Below are 23,296 nucleotides of genomic sequence, written 5' to 3' on the forward strand. Positions count from 1 at the left end.
ACATTTTTTTTTTCCCCCCTTAGAAAGAGGGGGTCAGGGCGGGTGGGGGCAGCGTCTCCCATGCGGGCCTCTGTTCACCCCTGAAGGGAAGGCGGGTTCCCCAGGGAAAGTGGGAAGTGAAACCGTGAAAGTTCCTTATCTCAGACGTGCCCTGTGGTGACAGCCCCACTGTTCTGAAGCTGTCCCCCCTCCCGGGTGGTGCATTCTGGGAAACAGAGTGCCCCCCCCCCCCCCCCCCCGACCGCCTGCCTTCCTCTAAACCGTCTTTTTCTTTCTGTCTTTTTGTGTTGTAGATTCCTAGAGGCCTCGGGGAGCCTTCCCAGGAGAAACCCTCCGGTCTGCTTGTCTCCACAGGCCTGGGCGCCCGCGCTGGGCTGGACCGTGGCCCTGGACATCTCAGCCTGAAGTGACATTCCCCTCCCCACCCCGCCCCCCCCGCCACGTAGCTGCTTGCCTTTTTCTTTTTCTTTCCTTTCGACAGCATGCCCCTCGTGGCCCGGCTCCTTCCGTGGCCCAGTCCGGCCACCTCTGTGGGGAGCAGGTCTGTCCCTGTCCCCACCACACACAAAGGGCCACGGAAGGCAGCTAGACACGTGTTCCCTCCTCCCCGGGCTCCCACCTCGGCCCTCAGTCTACCTGGAGCATCCTGGCCCGTCCATGGTTCACACTGTGCCTTTCGTGAAAACTTTGCCACTGGTCGCCTCCCCCCCCCCCCCCCCCCCCCCCCGCCCGGGAGACTAACAAAATCTGGACGAGGAAGGCCAAGTGCGCACCAGGTGAACTGAGCGCCCGAATGTCACTGACGTGTTCCCGTGTCCCGAGTCTGTTGAGTATTCAGTGGTCCTTTTCTGGTTATGGGTCCTCACCTCGCCCCAAACACTGGCCCTTGCAACATGTCATGGCCCGAGCGCGCCCACGGCGGCCACGGGGGCACGCACACGCATGCACGCGCGCACCCCCCCCCCTCCGTGCACGCTCAGTACACACGTGTTTTTAATCTGGGGCCCGTGCTCAGTGGCCTGGAAAGGTCTGGACTGGACGTCCTGTTCCAGCCCGGGGGCCACGCACAAAAGCCTGCATCCACCCGCCTTCTCCCTTTCGTCTCATTAATGAGCACTGTGGACCCTGGCGCTTTACGAACGAGGGTCTCGCCGCGGCGTTAGCTGGTCGCAGGGCGAGAATTCCCGTCTTTCCATGAATTCCGAGATGTGCGTCTTAGGATTTTAGCGCTTTCCTCACCAAAGACCCTGTGCTGCCCGTGGCTCCGGCTTCTGTGTGTTCTCACGTGTTCTGCAGGCCACGGAGACTGGACCGCGTTTGCCTCTGGAGCTAGGTTGCCCGCCCCTTGCGGATCCTCGGGGACAACGTGAGGCCATGTAGCCTGTGGCCACTCATGCCTTAGAGCAGCGCAGCGTTCCTTCTTCTCTGGTGCAGAAACAGTCGGGAGAAATCACTGGCTGGCAGTGTCTGTGGACGAGACCCCATCCGAAGCCCAAGAAGGAAATCGGGCCTCTTTCTTGTCTCGTTTGGCTTTTGGTAACTAGGCGGTCACCTCGAACCTCCTCAATTTTTCTCGACGTTTACGAATCTAAGACCAGGGTGTCTTCTGGGAGCCGAAGGGACAGGGACAGGGACAGAAACGGGCAGGTGCTAAGGGGCTTGGGCCTGTGTCCAGCGGCCCCAAAGATGGCTCCTCTCAGCAAACCGGGGTTGACCAGACGCCTCCCTCAGAGCGGCTCGGCGACTAGAAACTTCCAGCAAGCAAACGCCCGGGGTTGAGCAAGTGAACCGAAGTCGCTTTGGGTTTAAAGGCGAGCCAGCGAGAGAGCATGAGCCGACCCCCCTTCTGTCTCTCTGTCCTTCTGTCTGTCTGTCCCTAAAGGGGGCTACGCCCTTGGCTTGACGATCACCTGCCTGGAGAGGCTGCGGCCACTGGCTGTCGCGAGGCTGCTACGTTGGCGGCAGGCCTCCGGTCCCCACGGTGGCGGCGCACCCGTGGCCGACTCCTCAGTCTCGCGAGAGGGCCGGCTTGGCACGTGACCCGGAAGCCAGGCGGCCAAAGGGCGAGGCCGGGGGCGGGGCTCCCTTGCGTCCCTGCAAACCTACAGGTTCGTGGTTAGTCCGGGCGGCCCCGGGGGCTCCGCGGGCGGCTTCTGCAGCCGCCGGGTGACCAGGTGTCCCCAGGAACTTCTGAATCTCACCAGGCCAAGCTGACCACTCTCCACCCCACAGAAGATGCTAATGGTTTTTTAAATCGATTTGAGAGCCTCGGTAACGCATGCGCATTGCATCTTTCCCATCCCGGGTCAGAACAGATTCATTTCTCGCAACATAGGGGATACGGTAGAAGCTGCAGTGATTTGTCCTTTTCATGTCTGTTAAACCCGATATAGAATATACTCGTATCTTGTACCCCCTGCGCCTTCCACTCCCCCCACCCCCTTCCTTCCTTCTGTACCACCTGCGTCCAAGAAAGAATGCATCGTAAGCACTTCTCCGTGTTCGGCGTGGGGTTTGCGCTGTGAGGCCGAGCTCATCAAAGGAAATAAGTTATTATGTGATAGTTGAGACGTATCGTTTACTCTGGGAGTCCTACTGGGAGCTCATCTATCTATTCGTACGGACCAGTTCACGTAGGGTAGAGACGCGGAATTTCCGACCTGCTTCCCGGCCTCCCCGCCCCGCACCCCCGATGCCTGTGGTTTCCCTGCCGATGCTAGAATACTGTTGTCGTAAGAATGACTAAGTTTTAAGGAGCCTGCCCTGACAATGACCTAAAAACGAAACGAAAGACAGGAACTTGTCATTTACCCCGTTTTTCCTTTGCAGGATAAAAAGGTATGGAAAGCCGTAATGGGATTTTCCTTTGGATTTTGATGGCGCTCGCCTCGAAGCTTCCAGGCTGTGAGGCTCAGGCCAGATGAGCTGTAGCACAGGGGCCCCCTAATGCTTTCTGGTGACTTCCGTAATTACAGGAGAAAGTTTACTGAACGTGGAAAAAAAAAAAAAAAGTTACATCGATGCTAAGTATTTTTCCAGAAATCTTGGTTTCATACTTCCTCGTGCCTCTGCCTCGTGTGCTTCTATCATTAAAACAAACAAACAAACAAAAAAAAAACTTCTTTAGAGAGTGATCCAAAATTCTATTTTAACCTGACGTTGAGCACCTTTAAACTTTTTAGTTTATTTGTGCGCGTGGCACTAATTCTAAGCTTTGGAGGCATCTCAAGTGTTGTAACGGCCCATTGCCATTGTGAAGGTTCTGGAACTGCCCATTTGTCTCTGGAGATGGAATTAAACCAAATAAAGTGCTTCCATTGGAAGGCTTATATTGACCTTGTAACTATACGTTAACCCTCTTAAATGTTAAATAAAAGTATAACCTCTGTTATGTTGTCACGGGACTGTTTTTGTTGTACTGGCGGGGTGACCCGGGTCACGGAAGCAGGCAGGGCCCCTGCGCTGGGGGGCGGAGGCGGCTGGGCCCGGCCGCACCTCGCTGATTTACTGTGTGAACCCAAGACGAGTCACGTAGCGGTCGAGACTGGGGCCGGGCTCGCTCTGACCACCCCCCCCCACCCGCTGGGGGAAAAGCTGCCTGTAGGGGACATTGTGATGAGAGATTCAAGTTGATTCAGTCCAGGGATCTGGGGAGGCTCCTTAGGAGCAGGAAGTTTGTTTTTCATGCACTTGGCAGCTACAGGTTTTCAGGGATCCTATGGTAGGAGGGGGTGGGGGCTGGGAAAATGGGGCATTTTTGCCGTTGGTTCACTGACGCTCTGCTGTGTCAGGTGCAAGTGCCCGGACCCACCCCCTGGCTAGTTTGGCTTCTGTGGGGCCGCAGACGGCGTGCGACATCGCAGGGTGGAGGCCCAGGCCTGCACGCACAGGATGTGCGCGGCGGGAGGCCGGGTCCCTACCGGCGCAGAGAATCCGGCCCCAGGCTCTGCGGGGGGGAGGTACAGCGGTTTGTGCCCACACCTCTTGAGGCCCTAAGGCTCCTCCGAGCCATGTTCGGAGAACATTCTCGGGAGGGAGGGAAACAGCAACGCGGAGCGTGAGCAGGGGCAGCCTCGCCGGCGCCAAGCGGCTGCGGGGTGGGAGGCGAGGCCACCAATAAGAGGCCGGCCCTCCCTGGGGCCTTGGCCTCCTCCCCCAACCCCGGTGTGACTGGACTTTAACGCCGGAGCCCCTGACTCAGGAGGCAGCGGACCCGTCGGTCAGGCTGCCCCGCTGGGGCCGGGAGTCTGCGGGGGCAGGGCCGGGCCTCTCCGGGCGGGTGGGGGCCTCACCCGGCCTCCCCGGCGCCGGCCGCACCCAGGCCCGGCAGCGCGGTCGCAGAGGCGGGGGCGACCCCTAGCGGGAGAGGGGGTCAGCGCGTCAGGGGAAGGACGCCCCCTGGCGGGGGACCCGGTAACGGGCAATACGATGGAGGTGGGCTGAGCCAGCGGGGCTCGAGGGTCTCGGTCTCTCTCTCTCTCTCTCTCTCTCTCTCTCTCTTATTAAAGCAAAAGAGATCCCTGGAGTCCGCCCCACGGGACAGCCTGGAGATCCAGCTCTGAACCGGGGCTGAAGGAGGGAGGCCAGCCTAGCTTCCTGGGACGCACGTCCCCGTGCCCTGAGCCGGGGGGAAGTCCTGTCCCCCGCTGGAGGAGGCCTCCCCTTCCCTCCCTGGCCCCTGCTGCTCTTTTCCGAGGCAGTAAGCCTGTGGCCAGCACCCTCTCAGACCAGGGATTAAAGTGTGAAGTCTGTGAAGCGACCCTTGGGTGTGTCGGGAGCTGTTTACAGCCATGAGGCCCTGGTTTATTATCTATTTCATTGTTTGTATTTTCTAATTTTTTTCCATTTTTTAAAAACATTTATTTATTGAGAGACAGAGACAGAGCATGAGCGGGGCCGAGAGACGGGGGGGTGGGACACAGAATCCGAAGCAGGCTCCAGGCTCCGAGCCGTCAGCACAGAGCCCGACGCGGGGCTCGAACTCACAGACCGCGAGATCATGACCTGAGCTGAAGTCGGACGCTTAACCGAGGGAGCCACCCAGGCGCCCCTCATTGTTTTTATTTTTTAAGGTGTGGAAGAAATCACAGGGATCTTCTCTTCATCAGCTCTTTGGCCCCGGAAGGAAGCAGCAGGGGCCGGAAGGATCCCGGGCAGCATCCTGCCTAGTGCAGGGGGAGGGGGTGTTGGGCACCCTGGCAGCGTGCACACCCTCTCACTGCCCCCAGGCCAGCCTGTGCCCGCTCCCACTCACCAGACACCAGGCTGCTCACTGGGGTCAGATCCCGGGAAGGGCTGGAGACAGCATCCTAACACGCCCCTGGGACAGCTTTCCAGAAGGCACCTGGTCCACAGCTGGGACTGCCCTTCCCACAGCTACCCCTGAGGGCGTTCGTTTCTCCCGCACCTGCTCCTTCCCCGCAGTGACGCTCCTCTCCTGCACGGAAACCAGCCAGAGGGAGGCCCCATTCCAAAACACCACTGGCTTCCCTCAAGGCTCTGTGGGGGCTCAAAATGAGGTGGGGGAAGACTCACAGGCTTGTTTGTGCGGAATTGCAACGGGCACGAAGGTGGGAGGCCACACTTCCTGGGTGGCCCGCGCCTTGCCCGTGTATTTGCGAGTGCGGGTTCGTGAGAAGCACGGGCAGATGGGACGGCAGGTCCGCACACTCCCCGGCCGGGCCGTGGCTCTGGCTCCTCTAAAAGGTGCTGCTGGAGTGAGTCCCAGCCTAAGGGAGCAGCCCGACGTGGGGGGGGGGGGGGGGGGGAGCCAGCAGGAGGGAAAGACAGGAAGGGGCCTCCCCTGCTGCCCGGTGGTTGCTTCCCGTCCCCACCCAGTCCGCAGTCCGTGGGGTGAACATCCACGGTCTCCTCTTTTGTCTCAGGATTCCAGCACCTAAGGTTGGCCGAGCCACTTAAAACCTGGTGTTTCTTTTTAAGATTATTTATTTGGAGAGAGAGAGTGCCTGTGTGTAAGCGGGGGAGGGGCAGAGAGAGGGAGAGAGAGAGAATCCACAGGTGGAGACAGCAGGTTCCACGCTGTCAGCGCAGAGCCTAACTCGGGGCACAGCCTCACGAACCGTGAGATCATGACCTGAGCCGAAACCAAGAGACGGACGCTGAACGGACTGAACCAGCCCAGCGTCCCAAAGCCTGGTGCTTCGAGGGAAGATGTAAAGCATTTTAAGGCCCAGTGGTACCTCCCAGTCTCTCCCCCACCTTCCTGTAGTCCAGTGACTGACTGTCTCCAAAACTCCGAATCAACAGAACTGGTTCTCTCTCATCCTCCAAGGTAAGCAAGAAAAGCCAGTCGTGAAATCTGCACCATGGGAATTCTGTGTAGACGATGTTCCAATGCGAGCAAAGCTGAAGATACTGCTTAGACACAGACGCACGCGGCCACGGAGGCCAGGGGCTACCTCTGGGGTGGGGCGAGGTGGCAGGCGTGCTCAGGAGGGACCCACAGCAGTCCGTGGGGACCGGTGACGGTGACACCGAGGAACCGTTCTCGGCGCTGAACACGCTTCTGCACACTCACGTGTGAGGGGATCTCACGAGCATGTGTGTTTCAAGTTAACGCATAAAAACCGCCAATTCTTCTCTCCCCACCAGACCCCAGGGAGTAGCAACAAAACCACCCCAAACCGTGGGGCAAATAAAACACGAGCGTCACTAAACGTCAGGGAGCTGGACACCGGCCACCGCGATGCGGTGACGCCGGCACAATGTCGGCCGTGCGCCGAGGGAAAGGTCCCCGGGGCCGCGAGGCGGCCTTGCCCGGCCCAGGGAGGGCGGCCCCTGCTCGGTGCGGGGTTACTCGGAGTGGCCAGGGCACGGCGCCAGGAGGGGACCGGCCTGTGGGATGCGGGGCCTCCACACCCCCGGCCCCCCCTCCCCGGTCCCCGCCCCCGCTTCTCTACACGGCCGGGGAAAGGCCGGCGCGTGTAGGCAGACTCCTCTTCCTCTTCCGCTCCTGCGGCTTCCAGACACTGGTTCAGAGCCACGCGGAGGCCCCGCTGGCACAGTTATCGGTGACGCCGATCACCCCGGCTCCGCACCCCCCCTACACCCCCCGCGCGGACGCGCAGACAACGGCGTGGGCTGTGGGGGACGCATACGTATTTATTATGACATTCTGGACACAAACGAGGCCGCGCAGACCTGGGGCGAGCTCACAACCTGGCGCGGAATCTGTGCGTCCTGGCCAGGGTGACGTGCGGCCGCCCGGCTCTGAGGCGTGGTGGCCGCCGCGGCTCTCTGAAGACTGTGACAAAGGTCAAGGGATTCCACAGCGGCTGGTTCTTCGATCACATGCTGCCTCGGTGGGGAAGGAGCCAGGTAGACGGCAGGAGCGAGCCGCGAGCTTCAGCGTCGAGAGCCTCGGGCTCTGCCTGAAGGGCCTGGCAGTTCCACCGACATCTACAGACTGAAGGCCACTGTGGGGGCTTCGGTTCCAGGACCCCTTCCCCATCCCCCACTCGCTCTGGCCCCGGGGCAGCCGCCCCAGCTGCTTCGTCCAGGGGCTTCAGTGCCGCGGGAAGCAAGAAGACCCAGGCCGCCCGTGCTCACCCCGACCGCCCCAGCCGTGGACTCGCTCAGCATCATCCAGAACATACTTCCACGACGGGCGTGCAACAGTGCGGGGAGGAAGGGGTAGCTTGTGTTTTCTAGCGCCAGCCCCCAGGGAAGCCGCGTGAGCAGCAAGAGACAGTGACAGCGGGGGACCTCTGTCTCATCATCCGGTTCCCCGGTGGGGGCAAGCTCCAGCCAATCCATGGGGCAGCACAGGGACGGAGCTGCCTCCAGAAGTCATCTCTACTGACAAATCCTGCCCCCACCCCGGATCCTGATCGCGCGTGAGTCCAGAGTCGTTAGTGTGCAGGAGAAACGCTGACCGCAGTGTGGGACTCCGGAGCCTGTCTGTGGCCACGGAGTCGGGCGAAGCGGGGCCCAGGGAGGAGCTGGCCCCCGCACCCCGACCTCGCGTGCTCGGCACCCTGCTCCCCAGCTCTGGGCTGTGAGTCCGGGTGCTGGACGGCCACGGTCCCTGACTGCGAGCCCCAGGGACAAAAGCTGGGCCCGAGTTAGCGCGAGGGCGGGTTGGGGACACGACGCTTGTGGCACACGGGGACGGACACCCAAGTTAACGAACGTCGCCGAGCCTCGGCCGTTTGAACAGCCTGCGGTGGATGTGCTTCCTGGTTGTGGCACGACTCGCCCGAACTGAAACAACTTTTCTGCCTCTTTACACATCTGGGTTTCCAAAGTGGCCGGCCTGTCTTCGGGGTACAAACGCGCCCTCTGCCGGGAGGAGGGCGAAGGCAGGGGCCTGTGGGGACACTTGGGGCACTCAGCCCGGCAGGGCCCACGAGAGGGTTTCTCCCAACAGCCTCCCAGAAGGTGTGTTCGGGGACGCACTCTTCCAACACGCCAGGGACACGAGAGGGTCCCTGGAAAGGGAGGGGACTTACAGACTGGCCCACCAAGTCACACGGCCCGGGTCTCGGCTTCGATCTTCTGCTCCCCGTGTAAGCTCTCTGGGTCCTGGAGCTGGGCCACACTCTGTCGGATGGCGATCTCGGGGCCACCGCCATACAGGTTGTTCAGGTAGACCCAGGTCTCCTCCGAAATCTGCCCATAGTCAGCTCCTGCAGGGCCCAAGAGGGCACCGGGTCGGGGCCAGGCTCACGTCTGCCCCCTCACTCCCTTGATGACGCCATGGTCTTCGGCAGTGGGGGCTCCGGGAGGTGCAGGCCCCGAAAGGGAGGGAGCGCAACTATGCGTTTCCGTTTCCGTGCAAAGCGGTGAAATGCAAATCCAGGATGCCCCAGCAGGACGTCTGTGCTCTCAGGACCCCAGAGGGTGCATCTCTGCGCCCCGTTTCCGGGGGGTATGGGGTTCACACAAAGGGCAGGTGGAGGCCGACACAGGGCATGGGTGTGAGCGGCGGGGGCTCCTGGGAAGACTGTGACTGGCAGCTGGGGGGCGGGGATGGGGGGGAGCCCGGCCGGCCCAGAAGGCCAGGGCTGGAGCCGGCGAAACTCACCCTGCTTCAGTTGAATGTGGCCGCTTCCCCTGGCCTGTGCGATCCTGCTGTTGTCAATGGGCCCGGGGGGCTCTGGAACAGAAACAGCTCAGGCTCAGCACCTCTGGGCCTCTGCAGCGGCGGGAAGAAACCCCAGCGCCGCCCCTCCACCCCCCCCCGGCCCTCCGCCTCTCAACAGGTAAGAGCCATTCTCAAGGCGTCACTCCAACACCTGTGGCCCCCGAGAGGCTGTCCGGGCCGCAGGGGGTCAGTGTGACGTCCTTCCAGGGGCAGGTGCGAGCTCGTGCGTGGAAGTCTGAGAGCCAGAAGGGACTCGTAGCACCCCTGGAGCCCGCATGGGGGACTTCAGGGACCCACGAGCTAGTTTCAGACCCCTCACTGTGGACGGCAGCTGCCACGTGCCGAGCACCCTTCCCGAAACCTCACGGAAGCCTCGACCACCTGATCTGAGAGCCGTCACAGAAGCAGGGGAAGTAACAGCCCAGGTAAGAGCTGGCAGGAATAAGGCTGGGGCCGGAGGTAGGGCTGTAGCTCCAGAGCCAAGCCCCACTGCCTCCACCAACACGAGGGAGGCCTCGGGGTGTCCCTGGGACCTTGCCGCCTGGCACGGGCTGGACAGCGGTGAGGTCCCTCCCTCCCTCCCCTTTCCCGGAGTCCTGGCTGGAGCTTATGCCCTGAAAGGCAAATGTCCCGTTCACAGAACCCACTGGCTCTGCCGACCCTGCCAGGTCCCCAAGCCCCCCCCCCCCACCACCGGTCTGGGAGCCCAAGTGTGGGGCTTGAGGGTGGCCGCAGGCAGGCCAGGGCTCAGGCTCGGCTGTTTCTGACTGCAGGGGACTGCAGAGGGCTCTGGGAGCTGCCTTGTGATGGGGCCTGTCTCCGCCTCTGTAACTCGTGGGGTCAGAGGACACTGTGTCCACTGTCTTTCCTAAGAGCTTGAAGCCATCTATCCACTAAAAGCTAGTATTTAGGGCAAGAGAACCCTCAAAGGAAAGGGCCTGGCAGGAGGAAAGAAGGCCTCCTCTGGGCACCAGCAGGGACGGGAGAACAGGAGAGAAGGGGAGGGAAGGGGCGGAGCCAGACAGCTTCTCTCCCCCTACAGCAAGAAGGCGTGGCTCCAGGACACTGGGTGGTCTGGCCCCCCCCCCCCCCCCCCCAGGTAGCCCGGTGCGGACAGCGACCCCAGCACGCCGGGCTGGAATAACACCCGTGCTCTTCGCTCCTCCAGGAGGCAGGCGCTCGCCTAAACCCGCTGGGCAGCCAGCGACCACCCCAGGCACCCCCTCTCCCACCTCCCGGGGCCCTCCCCGCAGGTCTGAAGCCCCAGGGCCCTCCCGGCGGCGGTCGGGCCGCCGAGTGCCAGGCCCGTGCTCCACTCACCATTGTCCTTGCCCTTGACAAAGGCTTCCCACTCCCGGAACCACTGCATGCTGATGCAGTAGATGACGCTGGGGGACTCCTCGGCCTGGAAGGCTTTGTTGAGCTGGGCCGGCCAGGGGAGCAGAGGCGAGGGTCAGCGGGATGGTCGCAGCACCCCGCCAACCCGCGCCCTCGACTCTCAGAAAACACCAGATCCTCCAGGCAGAAACCGCGGGGCCCCCAGACAAGCTCAGAGGAACATCCCCCCGCGGCCCCGCCACCCGATGTCTTTTCAAGGACTTTAATCCAAGGGAGAAGGCAAGCAGATGCGGCTCTCCCGCACTTCACGGACTGCGGCCGTTCGCTCCCTCGTTAACTATTCTGATGCGTTTTGTTTCCTCGTGGGCACAGAGCGCAGTGTCCTTTAACGTCTTTCACCTGCGCGTCTGCTACTGGATGATGGATGGCCCCCGGCCGCCTGTTCTGAACAGCCCCGGGGCCCCAGCACCACACTGCACAAGCCCCTTTCCTACACGGCATCGCCCTGGGTCCTGCTTTGCCACCTGATTTTTCTCACTCAACGCCCCTTTCGGGGTCAGTGGGTAGCACCCATGGTTCTCAGTGGGAGGGGGAAGGGACACTGGCAGTGTCTGGAGGTCTGTTTCGTGTGGCTGGCACGGAGGCGGCCAGGGATGCTAACTGTCCTATCACCCGCAGTCCAGTCCCCACGACAAAGAACCATCCAGCCCCAAGCCACAGTGCCCGTGGCTTACCAGCACAGCCGGCAGATGGACCTGAGCCTCCCGAAGCCCGCCCTCCTGCTGGTAAAATCTTAAATGTCCGGCCAGGCCTCTGGCCACTCTGTTCTCCCCACAGAACGCGTCTTCCAGACGGAGCCTGGCTGCACGCGGCTCTTCAGTCCCCAAATCCCCGCGTGGCCCCAGCGGAGGCGAGAGGCGCCCCACCCCCACCTGCACGCACCTTAATGAAGGTGTCGATCTCCGTCCGCCTGCGCTTGGCCAGTGCCTCTATCTCCACCTGGCAGATGGAGCACACGTACAGGTGGTTCACGGCAGGGCCGCCCCCAAACCTGCACCAGGAGGGGGGAGCGGAGAGGGAGGGGGAGAGGGAGAGAGAGCGCGAGCCCTGAGGGGCGGGTTCCAGTAGGGGAGGCAGCAGAACTTGCCAGAGAGCCACGACTGCCCTCCACGTGGTGGGTTTCTCCTCCTCTGGGGAGGCTCCCCAACGCTGCAACCCTGGGTGCCCTGTGCACAGCCCGTTCGCTTTTCTGTCTTCCTCGCCAGTCTGGCAAGGGCACCCGTGTGCCAGCACGACCACGGCACCCGGCACAGGGCCTGCCCCGGCACGGGTGTGTCACAAACAGATGTTTAATGGCTGAAGGAGGGATTAACGTTCTCGCTTCCTCTCTTGGCTGCTGGGCGGGAGCCCTTGTGGCCAAGAGCCCACCCGGCCAGACCCCGGGGACGATGCCAAAGGGACGCAGAAGGTTGTCCCTCTGCGGGCAGGAGGGTGGAGCTCCGCGGGATATGGGGACACATCTCCCTGTGGGGCCTGGCCCACCATCCTGCAACCGGGCAGAGTCTGCGCCTGACCTGCCAGCGGCCGGGGCAAAGCTTGTCCCGACCCGTCTGAGCGCGTGCTGGGCATGGCATGTCCTGCCCACCTGTCCGCAGAGCCACCTGGGCCTGAAGGCCACCCGAGCCGGGCCTGCCCCAAGCCGGCGCTCCCAGGACTATCTGTGACAGGGACCAACACGCTTGCTTTTGCCTGAGCCGGTTTTGTCCCTCCTGACCGGAAGGATCCAGCTGGATGCCCACCAGGGTCTTTTTCCCTGCAGTTCGTGTGCCAGGGAAGCCCCTGCAGCCGCTTCTGTGCGGCTCTGCCCGGAGTGGAGGGCGGCGTGGGGCCCACGGTGGCGTCCATTCCCCGAGCTCCTTCCCTGCCCCGCCGAGCGCCGGGCCCTCCCGGAAGAGGCAGGCACGGCACCTACCTGTTGTAGAGGTGCTCCCAGACGTTCTGGGGCAGGATCACTACCAGGTCGTCGATGTAGTGGTATTTGTTGGGCGGGATGCCTGGGGAGGAAGGCAGAGGGACGGGGAGCTGGGGGCTCGGCCGCCCGCCCCGCGCCCCCCACCGCAGAGAAGGCGCCCTCACCTCCGTGGGAGCAGAGGAAGGTGTGGTTGGTGATGGGCCCCGGCTCCGCGAAGGTGTTGAACTTGTTAAGCCATTCCCGGGACACGTAGAACCGCAGCAGGCTGGGCTCCCGCATGGCGGCCAAGGATACCACCTGCTGCCGCTCCCGCACAGCCTCCTCACTGCTCTTCCTGGGGCAGGGGTGAGGCGAGGGCCGGTGGGGTGGGGTAGGGCAGAGGTGGGAGGGGGTTGGGGCAGGGGCATTGCGCGCAGCTGTGCCTGGGCTCGCTCCATGCAGGGGCACCAGCCACAGCTGGCAGGGGTGTGTTCGGGGCCACCTACCGCCACTCCCCCTGCCTGAGCCCCACCCCTGCCCGAGTTCCGGCCACCGTCCCCTCCCACGGGACCACCACGGAAGACCCAAACTCAACTTCTTGGGCTTCCCACTTTCCCGCGGTGGCCACAGGGCTCTTTCTTCCAAACTGAAACCCTTGCTGCCCGAGTCTAGAGCCCTTCCAGGCCCCACCCACCCTGACGGAAGCCCCAGGGGCCAGGGGCGGGACGCCCAGGCCCGCAGGTCACCAGCTCTACCCCGACGGCCCGCCCAGGGCCCCCACCTGTAGAAGAGGACGTAGGCCTCGGCGTTCTGCACCACCGTCTCGTGGACCTCGGTGACATACTGGTCATCGAACTCGTACCACTGCCCGTTGATGACGTTCTGGCAGTAGGCGATGTAGTGGCCACCTGCGGCGGGAGGGGCGGGAGGGGCGGGCGGGTCACGGGTGGCCTAGGGGACGGGGACAGGGAGGGGCAGGGGTGGCCGGACTCACTGCCTGCTGTGCCGTGGTGGCAGATGACAGAGAGGAGGTCGTAGGTGGTGATCTGCGACGTGCACTCCTTGGCAAGGAATGGACGCAAGTCAAGTCCCTCGAGGGGGAAGGAGACGTGGCTGCTGATTTTGAACGAATACATGACCTCGTGCCGAAAGCGCTTCAGGTGGATGCACAGGATCTGCGGGGACCGGGGGCAGGTGTCGGTCCCCCCAGACGGGGCTGGCTGGGGCCCTGCGAGCCCTGGTAACCAGGCGGGGTCTCGAGGCGAGGCTCTGGGACACCCGCCAGCCCGCTGTTCGGTCCACTCGGGTCTTGCCATTCAGGTGAAAACAAGGAACCTAGCGGCTAGAGCCTTCCAGAGGCCCAGGCGGGTGGGTGGGTCATACCCACCGAGCCGCCTGAACAAGGGAAGAGCCCCGCGTGGGAGCCGAGCTGGCTCGCTGCAAGGCACGAGGAGAGGCGCGGGTGACGGCAGGGCCACGCCGATGGCTGCCGAGACGGGCGTCCCAAACCTGCTCGGCACGGCCCCGAGCTCCCGCCTCTCGGGCACCGCTCCTCTCTGCTCGGGTTTCAGTGAGCCCGTTCCTGCCTCGGAGCTTTGCCCGCCGGCTCCTTCCCCCCTCGCCCCCACGAGGCCCACACAGCCCCCGCGCTCAGGGCCCACTCAGACCGACTCCCCCAGAGAGGCCTCCCCGCACACCCACCTTCCCTGGGGTGGCACCCTCCGCCCCACACCCGCCCCAGTCCCACTGGGACTGGCACAGTGCGGGAGGAGCTGAGGGAGGGCCCACGTCGCCGTCCAGACCCCTCCCAGCAGGCCTCTCAGCCAAAGCAGTGGACTCCCCCCTGAAGTGGTCAACCCTCCCCAGCCCCGGGCTTCTTGGGGGAGGAAGGATGCTCAGTGACAGGGAGTGGGGGGGGCGGGGGCGCTGCTCCACTCACCTCGGGCAGCCGCAGGACCTTACAGTATTTCACCCCGTTCCGCAGCCTGGCAGGGACAACGGGCGAGAAGCAGTGAGTGTCCGGGTGTGGGGGTAGAGCGGCACCCTCCCAACAGGGGCACGTCTGTGAGGTCAGGGTCAAACTCCCCGGGCGAGCAGGGGAAGTACGCGGGACACAGACGGACGGAGGGGTCGGAATGGGAAGCGGGGGAGAGGCCCCGGGACACACACACACTTACTTTTTACACCGTTCACAGCTGTACATGTTGTCACCTAGAGCAGTAAATGCAGACAACGGTTAGCAGGGACAGGGAATGGCAGAGGTGGACACGATCATTTATGCTGACGGCACACAACCCGACGGGCTGCCTGCAAGAGACTCACTTCAGTGTTAAGGGCACACAGGCTGGGAGAGAGGGATGGAAGGAGACATTCCCTGCAAATGGAAACCAAGAGAGCAGAGGTGGCCATATTGGTATCAGATAACACGGACTTTCGGTCCAAATCTGTCAGGAGAGACGAAGAGGGTCACCATGTGGTGATAAAGGGGTAATTCAAAAAGAAGAGGTAACTATTGTAAATATATGCATCCAACCCCACTGGACCTAAATATGGGAAGCGAATATTAACACAACTAAAGGCAGAAAGAGTCGGCAATACGGTAACAGTTGGGACTTTAACGCCCCACTTTCAACACTGGGCAGATCATCCAGGCAGAAAATTAATAAGGGAACCAGACCTGAAGGACTACAGACCAAGTGGGCCTAACAGACACAGACAGAACATTCTACCCAACAGCACCAGAATACACGTTCTCAAGTGTGCACGGCACATTCTCCAGGACAGATCCTTCGTTGGGCCACAGAGCAAACTTGGAACAAACCTGGGAAGACAGATATAGTATCCAGATCTTTTCCAAACACAGCGGTATGAAACGAGAAACCATTAACGGGAAGAAAACTAGAAAATTCACAAACGTGGACATTAAACAACACACTCTTCAACAACTGACGGGTCAGAGAAAAACTCAAAAGAACTCAGGAAGCATCTCAAGACAAATGAAAATGAAAATATAACATACCACCACATATGGGATGCAGGAAAAGCAGGTCTAAGAGGGAATTTCATAGCAATAAGTGGCAACATTAAGAAAGCAAACAGATCTCAAACAACCTTTTTCGATGAAAGAGAAAATGAAAAAGAAACTAAGGCCAAACTTGGCAGAAGGGAGGAAACGACAGAGATTAGAGCGTAAATAAACAGAGATGAGAAAAAAACAATAGAAAAAAAAAAGATCAGTGAAACTAAGAGTCGGTTTTCAGAAAAGATAAAATTGAAAACGCTTTTAGCTAGATTAGCAAAAGCAGAGACAGAGAGGATGTAAGTAAATTATAAATGGAGGGGGGCTCTTACAACTGACACCACAGAAACACAAAGGATCACAAGAGGCACTGTGTCCAATTCGCTGTACCCCAAATTGGATAGATAACCCAGAAGAAACGGACAAATTTCTAGAGATATACAACCAAGACTGAATCATGAAGAAAGAGAAAATCTGAAGAGACCAGTAATAAGGAGATTAGAGCAGTATTCTTTCCACCTTGCAATAGTAGTAAAAAGTAAAAACTTCCCAACAAACAAAAGTCCAGGACCAGATGGTTTGCCGGTGAATTCTACCAAACATTTAAAAAAAAGAATCAACACCAATCCTTTTCAAACACTTCCAAAAAGCTGAGGAGGGAGCACTCTCAGACTCATTTTATGAGGCCAGCAGCACCCTGATACCAAAATTAGATAAGGACACTAAAGGAAAAGAAAACGATGGGCCAATATCCCTGATGAATGTTGACAGGAAAATCGTCAAAAAAAATTCTAGCAAACCAAATTCAGCATCATATTAAAAGGCTCACACACCATGATCAAAGGGAATTTAAACCTGGGAGGCAAGTATGGTTTATCACACACAAATCAATACCCAGGATACTCTACGTTCATAGGATAAAGGGTAAAATCATCTGATCCTCTCAACCCAGAGAGGAAAAGCATTTGATGAATTTCAACACCCTTTCACGATAAAAGGTCTCAGTAGGTTAGGTGTAGAGGGAACACGCCTCAGCATACCGGAGGCCACCTAAGACAGGCCTACGGCCAATGTCATCCTCAATGGTGAAAAGCTAACAGCTTTTCCTTCAAAATCAGGACCAAAACAAGGGCGCTCACTCTCACCAGGCCTATTCTAGCCAGTACTAGAAGTCCTAGCCAGAGCAATTAGGCAAGAAAAAGAAATAAAAGACGTCCAAAAAGGAGAAGAAGAGGTAAGGAGCTCAGGCTGTCTGTATGCGGATGATGCGATCCTACACATAGGAACCCTAAAGACTCCCCCAAAAAACTGTTAGCGCTGACAGATGAATTCAGGAAAGATGCAGAGCACAAACTCAACATATAAAAACCAGCGGCATTCCTGTGCACTGGCAGTGAAATATCTGAATGAGAAACCAAGAAAACAAACCCATTTACAATCGGGTCAAGGATGATAAGACACACAGGAAGACGTTTAACCAGGGAGGTGAAAGATCTGTACGCAGAAACCACATGTCATCGATGAGAGACACGGACAAAGATGGCCGTGAGACCGTGGAAAATACAGCTGTTGGCCTCTGCCCCAGGTTCCTGGCTCACACTCCCTAAGGTCCTTCTACTTTCCTAAGTGGTAAGAGCACTAGAAGCATCATCTGTTCTGATATTTGGTCTTTGACCCTTTGACCCCACTTCCTGGCAGGCTTCTAAAGGTCCCTTGGAATTTCCTAGGTGATGGCAGTGACTTTTGTCCTAACAAGGTGACTCTGGATGGCTCTGGGATTGGGGCTGATCACCAGAAAGACGGAGCCATGATTAGAAGTTTGGAATTTTCAGGGGCGCCTGGGCGGCTCAGTCGGTTGAGCGTCCAACTTCGGCTCGGGTCATGATCTCACGGTCTGTGGGTTCGAGCCCCGCACTGGGCTCTGTGCTGACAGCTCGGAGCCTGGAGCCTGCTTCGGATTCTGTGTCTCCCTCTCTCTTTGCCCCTCCCCTTTTTGCTCCTCCCCTCTCTTTGCCCCTCCCCTCCAGATGCTCTGTCTCTCTCTGTCTCTCAAAAATAAATAAACGTTAAAAAATTAAAAAAAAAAGTTTGGAATTTTCAGCCCCACCTGTGTCCTACAGAGGGAGGGGCTGGAAATGGGAGTTTATAACCGATCATGCCTACGTGAGGAAGCCCCCATAAAAATCCCAATGGCATGGCGTTTGGCCCCCTTCCAAGTTGGTGGACGTGTGGAGACGAGGGAAAGTAGCGAGCTCAGAGGTCAAGGAAGTTCTGCCCCTTCCCACATACCCTGCCCTGTGCAGCTCTGCCGTCTGGCTGTTCCTGAGTTAAATATGTTTTTTTAACATTTATTTACTTTTGAGAGAGAGAGAGAGACAGAGTGCGAGTGGGGGAGGGGCAGAGAGAGGGAGACACAGAATCCCAAGCAGGCTCCAGGCTCCGAGCTGTCAGCACAGAGCGCGACACGGGGCTCAAACTCCGAACTGTGAGATCATGACCTGAGCCGAAGTCGGACGCTTAGCTGACTGAGCCACCAGGGTGCCCCTGAGCTACATCCTTTCACGATAAACCAGTAATCCAGCAAGTAATGGCTCTAGCAAATTAATCAAGCCCAAGGAGAAAGGGTTGGAACCTTTGAGCTACAGCCAGTCAGAAACACAAGTGACAACCAGGACCCGTGACTGGCTTCTGAAGTTGGGGAGGGGAAGTCTTGTAGGACTGAACCCTTAACCTGTGGGATGTGATGCTGTCTCCAGTGTCAGAATCGAGGCGAATTCTCAGTACCCAGCTGGTGTCACATAACTGCTTGGAAGGGGAACGGCACCACGCATCTGGCATCGGGAAGGTAGTAAGAGTGATAGGAGACTGAGTTGTTCCCACACGGTGACCCAATACATGAGAATAAATGAATAAATTCACGGATCAGAATACTAGATATTGTCAAAATGTCCACCCTACCCAAAGCCATCTATAGATTCGATGCAATCCCTGGCACAATCCCAGTGACCTTTTTCACAGAAATAGAAACAAAAAATCCTAAAATTCACATAGAATTATAAAAAAATCCCAAACGGCCAAAACAATCTTGAGCAAGAACAACGGTAGAGGCGTCCCAAGTCCCGATTTCAAACTACACTACGAAGCTACGGTAGTCAGAATAGTATGGCACTGGCATAAAAACACACACAGGCCAACGAACAGAATTGAGGACCCAGAAATAAACCCATGCATATACGGGCAACTGCTGTCTGAGAAGGGAGCCAAGAATACTTGACGGGGGAAAGACAGTCATTTCAGTAAATGGTGTTGAGGAAACTGGATATTCACACATGTGACAGAAGAATGAAACTGGACCCGCTCACAGAAATTATCCTAAAATGGATTAAAGACTGAAATATAAGATCTGAAGGGACGCCTGGGTGTCTCAGTCAGTTGAGCGTCTGACTTCGGCTCGGGTCACGATCTCGCGGTCTGTGAGTTCGAGCCCCGCGTCGGGCTCTGTGCTGATGGCTTGGAGCCTGGAGCCTGCTTTGGATTCTGTGTCCCCTCTCTCTCTCTGCCCCTCCCTGCTCATGCTCTGTCTCTCTGTCTCAAAGATAAATAAACATTAAAAAAAATTTAAAAAGACCTGAAACCACAAAATTCCTAGAAGAAAACATAGGGGAAACGCTCCCGGACGCTGCCCTTGGCAATGACTTTTTGGATAGGACACCAAAAGCACAAGCCACAAAAGCAAAAATAAACAAGTGGGCCGATATCGAACACAAAAGCTCTCGCAACACAAGAAACAATTTGCAAAGTAAAGAAGCAACCTACAGAACGGGAGGAAACATGTATCGGATAAGGGGTTAATATCCAAAGTATGTAAGGAATTCATACAAATAGGAGAAAACAAAACAAAACAAAATCAAAACCCAGATAATCTGTTTAAAAGCTGGCAGAGGACCTGAACAGACATTTCTCCAAAGACGACAAACAGGTGGCAAGCAGGTACATGAAAAGCTGCTCGACATCACTCATCCCCAGGGAAACGCGAATCGACCCCGCGATGAGGTGTCACCTCACACCTGTCAGAAGAGCTCTCCTCAAGAGGAGATTTGGCAAAATGAGATACAAAGTGTCGGCAAGGACGTGGGGAAGGGGGATCCCTCGCGCGCACCGCCAGTGGGAACAGAAATTGGCGCGGCCGTCGCGGAAAACAGTGTGGAGGTTCCTCAAAAAGTTAAATAGGACTACCCCGTGATCCAGCAATCCCACGTCTGGGTATTTATCCAAAGGAAATGAAATCGGTCTAGAAGGGACCAGGTACGCATCCAGGTTCACCGCAGCATTGTTCACGACGGCCAAGCGGCAGAAGTGAAGCCCACGTGTCCACTGCGAGAGGAACAGGGAAGTAAGACGTCGTCTATCAAGAGTACTATTCAGCTCCAGAAAGGGGGGGGGTTCTGCCACCTGCCACGACACGGATGAGGAGCCCGTCACAGGAGGACAAATACCATATGATCTGACTTAGATGAGGTCCCCAGAGTCATCAAGTGATGGAGACAGAAGGCAGAATGATCAGCACCAGGGCTGGGGGACGGGAGAAGAGAGAGTTGCCGTTTAAGGGGTAGAGTTTCCGCCTTGCAGGATGAGAAGGTTCTAGAGATTGATTGCATGATAATATGAATACAGGAACGCTACTGAACACTACACTTAAAAATGGTTAAGGTGGGCAGGGGGTGCCTGGATGGGTGAAGCGACTGACTTGGGCTCATGTCATGTTCTCGCGGCTTGTAGGTTCGAGCCCCGTGTCGGGCTCTGTGCCGACAGCTCAGAGCCTGCAGCCTGCTTCGGATTCTGTGTCTCTGTCTCTCTTTGTCCCTCCCCAGCTCATTCTCTCTCTCTCTCTCTCTCTCTCTCAAAAATAAATAAATGAACTCAAAAAATTTTAATACAATTAAAAAAAATGGTTACAATGGTAAATTTTATGTTATGTGTATTCTACCACAACTAAGTCTTGTGGGGGGGGGTTGTGTTTGTTTGTTTGTTTGTTTGTTTGTTTGTTTGTTTTTAAGAAAAAGAGCTTTCCCAAAGGTAAGATGCCAAGCACTCAACAGAAAAATGGAAAAAGTCAGGAAGAGGACATTTTAAAATATGAAATACCAACAGTCAATACGCTCATGGAAACTGTCCAAGCTCATCGATAACCGAGGAAATGCAAACTTAAAAGCACAATATCATTTTTGTGCATCAAACTGTTAAACAAAAGAAAACCAGGTGAAGCCCTAAGGGCCACCAGGTGGTAGGGCTGGGAGAACACGCAGTCCCAGGCCCAGCCTGGGGGGGGGGGGGGGGGGGGGCGATAACTGACAGTGAGTTCCAGAAACCAGCCGTATGCTGACCCAGCCAGCCCGGTCCACTCACCCTTCAGCTCATCAGCAGCGAAGAAGGCAGCAAGGCAGTCTTCCAGGGTGACGACCGGCCCCCAAAACCAGCTAGGGGTACAGGATACCACAAACCTACGGAGACAGGAAAGGGGTGGCGGGGGTGCAACCAGGGCCTGGGCAAGACTGAGACCTGGCGGCTTTGGGCCCCGGGAGGCACCTTGGCCCGGTGGGTGGAACGGGTAGAGGTCCCAACGCTTGGGAGCACCAGCCGGCAACCCAGGGTCCTTGGGAGAATGACATCACTTCTCCCTGAGTTTTGTCTTTTCATGTGTGAAGGGGCCCTGATCCCACTGGCCTGTCCTCTGGGCAGAGACGGGCTCCTGACATCAGGCGGGTATAAAGCGGGCTTTGCAGCACACAGCAGGGGCTCCGGAAAGCCGCCCACTGCTCTCCCTGCAGGGTCAGGCCCTCTCTCCAGCTGCCGCTCCTTTCTAGCTGTCACCTGGTGACTCCCCTGTCATTACCCGCCTTCAGATCCATAGGCCCACCCAACCCAGGCCATTCCCTCATGGCTGAGGAAGCCCCCGCCCCACTCAGCCAACACCTGCACATCCTCCAGCTTCAAGGGCCCTTCGGGACTCTGCCCTTGGCCCTGTACTGCCTGGACTTTGCCGTTTACGGCCTGCTGCCTTCCAGGGCCAGGGCAGTGTCGTGTCTCCAGCAGGCGGGAAGGCTGGGGTACCTCCGGATATACTCCACGATGAAGGCGAGCCAGCCCTGGGCGGCGTAGCTGTCCCCGCAGGCGCCCGGCTTGGCTGGCACGTTCTGGTAGATGGCCGAGTGGAGCTTGGCCAGGTCCTCCTTGCCAGGAATGGGCAGCGACAGGTCCTGGAACGTCTCTACCGTGGTGGACACCTGTGGGGTTGAAGGTCAGCCTGGGTTTCCACCTTCTAGGGTTCCGTCCTGCCCAGAACAAGCAGAATCTGTACCCCGAACCCCAGTCACCACCAGATGGCAGGTATAGGGCGGAGGGTCTGCTCCCTAGTCTGGCGACCGGGGCCCTCCCCTACAGAAAGGCAGGGGGCACCAGGCGGAGCCCCCAACCTGGGGGAGGAGCACCGGGGCACTGAAGGCCGGCGCGTCACTCGTCCCACCCCAGGGCACTCACACGGTCACAGGTGAGACACTGCACGAGGCTAAGGATGGAGCCGTCGAAGATGTCGGAGATCACGCTGCGGTAGTGCTGTTCCTTCCGCCTCCGGCTGCCGGCACTCAGTACCTGGGCTGGGGGCACAGCACGGGACTAGGCCCAGCCCCTCCGGCCTGTCTGGGGCAAGGGGCGGTGCTGGGGCTTGCTTGGCCGGGACCTGGGGGGGGTCCTACGTGCGTCACGTGCTGGGGCTCACAGTTCACCTCCCAGCGCCTCGGTCACGGTCAGTGAGACGGGGCGCCCCGCTCGCACCCGGTGGCATTAGGAGGGCTCGGAGACGCTGCTGCTCCCAGGGGCAGCCACGGCACGACCCGCGCTCCCGGCCCCGAGCCGCGCGTGCGGCCACCCTGCCGACCCACCCTCCCCGCCCGACCCCGCCAACCTTTCTTGAGCACGTACGACGGCCCCATCCTCACGGGGCTCGCCCGAGGAGGGCTGCTGGCCAGCTTGGCGTGGCCCTCGTGGTGGCGCACTGGGCTGCAGGGGCGGGAGGCGCTGCGCATGTGGGCCTCGTTGTCCGGCTCTGGGGGCAGAGAGGGGGCCGTGCTGGGCCGAGGCAGCCACGCCGGCTGCGGGGCCGGGTCAGGAAGAGGACCCGCCGGCACCTCCTAGGGACCGAGGCGGGAGCCCACCCCGGCCGCCACCAAACCCACAGAATGCCTGTCCTCGCTCTAGTCTCCAGCCGAGGCGCGGGGCCGGCTGAGCGGGTCCGCACCTGCCTCGTGGCCGACCCCCGACCCGAGGCTCCGGTGGTGGGACCCCAGGGGGTGGGAGAGGCCAGCGGGCCGGTGCGCGTCGGCGCCCGGCACACGGGAGGCGCCGGGCAGAGCGGGCCGGGGGCCCCGAGCGGCTGTCTGGCACCTGGGGTCCGGCAGGGGCTGGGGGACCGCGGCGACGGCGGCCGGGCCTCTGCGGGCTGGTCGTCAAGGGCGGCCATGGCCGTGTCCACGTCGGCGTCCTCGTCCACTTGCTCCGAGCTGGTGCGCTGCTGGCCCCAGGAGAACTTGCGGTCCTTCATGCGCTCCTTCTCGGAGATGGCGCGGCCCGCCTCGTCGGGGGTCAGCAGCTCCGCCTCGGCCTGCGAGCCGCCACGGCCCTGCCCGTCGCCCTCACCCCGGTCGCTGCTCGAGTCACAGGACAGGAACTCGTCCTCGGACGGGCTCCTGTCGCCCTCGCGCTTCTCATCCGTGTCGCTCGAGTCTGAGTCCCGCGCCTCGGCCAGCGCCGCCGCGGCCGCCACCACGGGCTCCTTGAGCTCCTCGTGCAGCTGGTCCATCAGGCAGCGCAGGAACTCCTGGGTGTC

The 23,296-nt window shown here is 59.2% G+C and overlaps 2 protein-coding genes across 8 annotated transcripts in view; one reads left to right on the forward strand and one right to left on the reverse strand.

Annotated features, from left to right (window-relative positions):
- FNBP1 (formin binding protein 1) overlaps positions 1-3,388 on the forward strand; it is a 145,072-nt gene extending 141,684 nt beyond the window's left edge. For all 4 annotated transcript variants that reach the window (XM_058693818.1, XM_058693820.1, XM_058693821.1 and 1 more), the window contains one exon: positions 294-3,388. In XM_058693818.1, the coding sequence (XP_058549801.1) occupies positions 294-301 (8 nt within the window). In that variant the 3' untranslated portion in view covers positions 302-3,388. The remainder of the gene's footprint in view (positions 1-293) is intronic.
- A 4,046-nt stretch (positions 3,389-7,434) lies between these two features.
- USP20 (ubiquitin specific peptidase 20) overlaps positions 7,435-23,296 on the reverse strand; it is a 46,707-nt gene continuing 30,845 nt past the window's right edge. For all 4 annotated transcript variants that reach the window (XM_058693829.1, XM_058693833.1, XM_058693830.1 and 1 more), the window contains 16 exons: positions 22,855-23,296; positions 22,376-22,516; positions 21,952-22,067; positions 21,526-21,698; positions 20,821-20,915; positions 14,573-14,606; positions 14,335-14,380; positions 13,390-13,570; positions 13,177-13,303; positions 12,581-12,750; positions 12,417-12,498; positions 11,387-11,495; positions 10,427-10,529; positions 9,047-9,118; positions 8,472-8,648; positions 7,435-8,329 (listed from right to left, as the gene is read on the reverse strand). In XM_058693829.1, the coding sequence (XP_058549812.1) occupies positions 8,488-8,648; positions 9,047-9,118; positions 10,427-10,529; positions 11,387-11,495; positions 12,417-12,498; positions 12,581-12,750; positions 13,177-13,303; positions 13,390-13,570; positions 14,335-14,380; positions 14,573-14,606; positions 20,821-20,915; positions 21,526-21,698; positions 21,952-22,067; positions 22,376-22,516; positions 22,855-23,296 (2,052 nt within the window). In that variant the 3' untranslated portion in view covers positions 7,435-8,329; positions 8,472-8,487. The remainder of the gene's footprint in view (positions 8,330-8,471; positions 8,649-9,046; positions 9,119-10,426; positions 10,530-11,386; positions 11,496-12,416; positions 12,499-12,580; positions 12,751-13,176; positions 13,304-13,389; positions 13,571-14,334; positions 14,381-14,572; positions 14,607-20,820; positions 20,916-21,525; positions 21,699-21,951; positions 22,068-22,375; positions 22,517-22,854) is intronic.

The sequence above is a fragment of the Neofelis nebulosa genome, chromosome 12 (assembly GCF_028018385.1).
Source record: "Neofelis nebulosa isolate mNeoNeb1 chromosome 12, mNeoNeb1.pri, whole genome shotgun sequence".
NCBI lineage: Eukaryota > Metazoa > Chordata > Mammalia > Carnivora > Felidae > Neofelis > Neofelis nebulosa.